Below are 4,398 nucleotides of genomic sequence, written 5' to 3'. Positions count from 1 at the left end.
ACTAAATTAGTCATGTGACCAGGACATAAGTGTGTCCAGGGACTCCAGGGGATTAATCGTCAAATTAATCGTGATCGGCTAAATACCACAATTAATYGTGATTAATTTTTTTGCCAAYATCGYCCAACCCTAGGATCCAGTTTTCTGGGACGAAATGAAACTAGACCAGATGAGGTGTGGCCCTCCTTTGCCTTGCCTGCTGATTAATTATTTAAAATCTCAAAGGTATCATAGACAGAGTGTTCAGAACAACCCCTAAATGTAAACAAGTTTGACATGTAGTCTAATGAAACTCTTTGTCCATTCAGCAAACAGGAGGTGAAGCAGCTGCAGGAGAAAATGACACTTAAAACACAAATCAAGTCTTTTTGTCCTCGAACTGCAGCAAGTCCAWCAGCAAATAGTTGTAGATGAAAAAGCAGGAAGTCCATTTAAGGATTAAAAACAGGAAGTGGGTAATGAGAAACGGACATGGTGAGGGGACAAAAATAGTTTTTATTAATGTTAAGTTCCACAGAGCTGACTCCCTAAAGAGAGGCTCACTATTCAAACGCCCCCAGCCTGAATTCACCCTGCAGCAGAAAAAACAAACCCAAACTCTTCAACAAATGCGTTAAAACCCTAAAACCCAGTAGTGCTGACCATCCCTGTCTTTCCCCCAGAACACCCTCATCAGATGACGCTGAGAGCTTTTGTGCCCGAGCAGAAACACGTCAACTTTCGATTTYCCTCCTTCGGATTGTCTCTAATCTCACCCTGATCCTGATGTTTATTGATTAAAAGCAGCATATTTACCAGCTGCGTCCCCGTTTTCCTGCAGGTGCCGCGGGTGTTCATCGGCGAGCAGTGCATCGGGGGTGGCTCTGAGGTGTCGGCGCTGCACAGGAGCGGGAAGCTGGAGGCCATGCTGACGTCTATAGAGGCCCTGCAGTGACCTGCTTCAGACCTCCCAGGTACAGAAACGCTCTGTGCTGCTGGGGGCTCCTCATCTTCACACACCAGGGTCTCAGAAAGCATTGTGTTTTTATAAATTTCAATTCATTAGAAGACGAGCTTTAATAAGAGCTTTTCTCAGTGACATCAGCGGTAAACTGCGTGCTTTCTACATCAACCAGTTCCTCCTTTTGTTCTCATGGGCGTCGATAAAAACTGGAAACCTGTCCAACAGTTTCTGCATCAGATGCATGTTAAACAGAGCAAACAATAAAATCATAGATTTGTTGCTTTTGTCCAGGTGTACAGAGGATTTAGATCGTTAAACTCAGGCAGCCGTTTGATAATAAATAAGCCAGTTGCTTTCTTTAAAACTGTTTTTTTTTCTTGTTTTGGAGTCATTTTAAATCTGATGTTTTTACTAGGGTAAAATGYTGGATAATAATGAATAAACCGTTTATTGCAGCGCTTCTCAAATARTGTGATAGTGGAATGCATTAGCCTTAAAGGAGCACCACAGAAATAAAGATGCCTCACATATCTTGAAGTTAAAAAAAACAATCATTTTAAATTAATGATTCAATGCAGAAAAATACACAGATTTAAAAAGGTAAAATATAACAATACTTGTTGTTTTACATAATGCAGCATTTCCTCTACTATTATCAGGTRATTATATGCAGAATGCTGGTGCCAGAAAATCCTAGTGATTTGTACAGATAAATATTTAAACATCATCTGGTTCTCAATAGTATTTAATTCCAGGGAGGTTATAAGATAATGTAAGTTTCCTACAGTGGGGCATTAGAGAAAAATCACTGTTTATAGTAACGACTTCAAACATTCAAAACAGCAAATTCAAGCAACTTTTTTAAAAGGTGGACATGATAGAAATCCATCTTCCTTGAGATGTACTGGATGTTTGGACACGGCAGGCCACTAGGTGGTGCTGTTCATCTGCTTTGATGAACTTCATCAACTGAGATCATTTTTTCTTCTGTACATTTTTCGGCATCTAACTTCATTCCATAAATTTTGTGTTATTTCAACAATTCATATATCAAACTGTTCATCTCATTTATGCCAAAGGTGCTGTGCCTTTTGGTATTTCAGCTATTTATACTTTTTCAGCTATTTCAATTATTCGGCCACTTTTTTTCCCGTTGAAAATGAATGGAGCTGTTTTCATCATCCTTAAAACCCTTCAGGTCTGGTTCTACTCTTTTTTTCATTTTCTTGTGCTAATTTCCACTACTTTTTAAAAAACTTATTTTTTCTCACTGGCCTTCAACCCAACTGAGATTTGACTTTACTCAACTTTTACTGTATTGGTGCTGATTTTACTTATTTAACTGTGTGATTTTATTGTGTTTTTGTATTCGGTTTTTATTTCATGTGTTCAGCACTTTGTTTCAGCAGTGGTTGATGTTATAGTGCTTTATAAATAAAGTTTGATTGTTTGATACTTTTTACTAATTTTAGCTTTTTTCTGCTATTTCAGATAAAATTCTGCTTCTTTCTACTATTCTTCTGATGTTTTGTGTTTTTTCTACTAATTTGTGCTATTTATGCTTCTTACAGATGTTTTCAGCTCTATTCAGCTATTTTAGCTTTGAGCGTTTAKCCGTTTTCTGTTGTTTTCAACTAGATTTGTGCTAATTTTGACCGTTTTTCTGCAAAGTTAGCCTTTTTTTCTTTCATCTTTTCTAAGTGAGCTCACATTAACAATCTTGCTATTAAACAGTTTCAGCAGCTTTCAGCTGTTTTCAGCATGAAGCATTCACACTAGCATTTTCGCAGGAAATGCAATTTCTCTAGTTATCAGCTCGTTTTTTTTTGTGCAAATCATTCTCATCAGTGATGGCACTTAAAAAACACTCAGCATTAAATGAGGCTACTTTACAACTAAATTCACCAGTTTTCACCCCTAAAACTGAACTGGATCTCACAAGAGCTGCCTGCGTTAAATGATCTACAGCAGTGTTTCCCAAAGTTGGGGTCGGGACCCAAAGTGGGGTCCTGAAAAGATTTTCAGAATTAATGACATTTTTGCCTTAGTTGTTACAAAGGAGTGAGGCTAGTGTATTTAAAATGGATTCATGTAGTATAAAAATGTTGTTACTATGCCCATGTTTAGTTAACCTGATACAAACATAGCTGGGGGCACAGGTCTCTGCTACTGCTATTTTGTGGTTCAAAAGCTGAAAAGTTTGGGAACCACTGCACTTTGGTTCCCAAAGTTGGACTTGGGACCCAATTGTGGGTCATGAAGTACCTTGGATAATCTACAGAAATCAATTTAAAGGGGAATAAAATAATTGCTAATGTAATAGTTTCCCTATAACTATTACAAAAACACATAAAAATTATAAATAAGTATTTGTATTGGTGTACAAGCTGTTTAGATTGTCAAAAAGCCTGTGTTTTTAGGGTTATTAACAAAGTTCGTGTACTCAGACCAGTAATATTTGGGGTCACAAGTTTTTGCCATGGATATTTTTTGGGTCATAAGATAAAAAGTTTGGGAACCACTGGTCTACAGGATGTTACAACCAGGAAGCCAAAGAAAAAAAAACAAAGGAAGTGTTGAAATAAAGACACATCTGTGCAAACAGGGCATTCATTCTAAAACATTAGTCTTTATTTAAAGTCAGACGCTACATTATGTACAGTCTGTACAGCTCCGTGTGGAACGTTGGGAGCAGACGCAGCGACTGGGACACGCTTCATTTCACAGTCCAGAGTTTCACCTGCTATTTACAGATTTCACTAATTAATTCAATAGGCACACCCCTTCACCACCAGCTGATATCCCTTCTGTTTACCCAAAACCTCAGTGACACACAATGATTGATGCTAAATACACAGATTTCTGCACAAATACTCCCAGAACTGGACACAGACTGTTTAGATACTGTGGTGACTACTGTTTACTAATGAGAGTTCATGAAATGTACAAACAGTTGCTAAAAGTCACTATTTAGATTCGTTTTTAGTCTATCAGACAAACTTTCATTCTTTTYCTTTTTTTAAACAGGGTTTCCTTGAACTTTGAAGTAAATAGAGGTGAAACATTAGACTGTAAAGAAGTGCAACCGTGTTTTAAAAAAAACGCACACATACTGTATAGTTTACAAAAATAATTGCAGCACCATAAATCATAATCTCATTATGATTTTTAAAAGAATCCAGCAAATGAATTAGGTCAAATAAATATTGTTTATTAACCCAGAGGCAGCGAGGCTTTCATGTTTCAGAGACGTGTCGTTTCAAAACTGGGTTGCTCCGGATTTGGACAAGTGTTTCCATTTTACGTTTAATAAATCAAGGAAATGAGAGGAAAAAAACTCAAGCTCAACAGACCTAAAATAGTGTAAAAAAACTAGATACGGCATAGTGGTAACATAATGACCCCCGCACGCACAAATGCACCAGAACACAGAAGTTTTTATTCCTAATAAATGT

The 4,398-nt window shown here is 37.3% G+C and overlaps 1 protein-coding gene across 1 annotated transcript in view; it reads left to right on the top strand.

Annotated features, from left to right (window-relative positions):
- Positions 1–820: 820 nt before the first annotated feature.
- The window catches only part of glrx (glutaredoxin (thioltransferase)), a gene marked incomplete at its 5' end in the record, with an annotated part of 7,438 nt that continues 3,860 nt past the window's right edge, over positions 821–4,398 (top strand). Inside the window, 1 exon segment of the mRNA XM_014017052.1 lies at positions 821–953. Coding sequence (XP_013872506.1) covers positions 821–934 — 114 coding nt within the window.

This window comes from Austrofundulus limnaeus, unplaced genomic scaffold (genome assembly GCF_001266775.1).
Source record: "Austrofundulus limnaeus strain Quisiro unplaced genomic scaffold, Austrofundulus_limnaeus-1.0 Scaffold160, whole genome shotgun sequence".
NCBI classification, from domain to species: Eukaryota; Metazoa; Chordata; class Actinopteri; order Cyprinodontiformes; family Rivulidae; genus Austrofundulus; species Austrofundulus limnaeus.
This window is presented reverse-complemented; position numbering and strand designations above follow the sequence as displayed.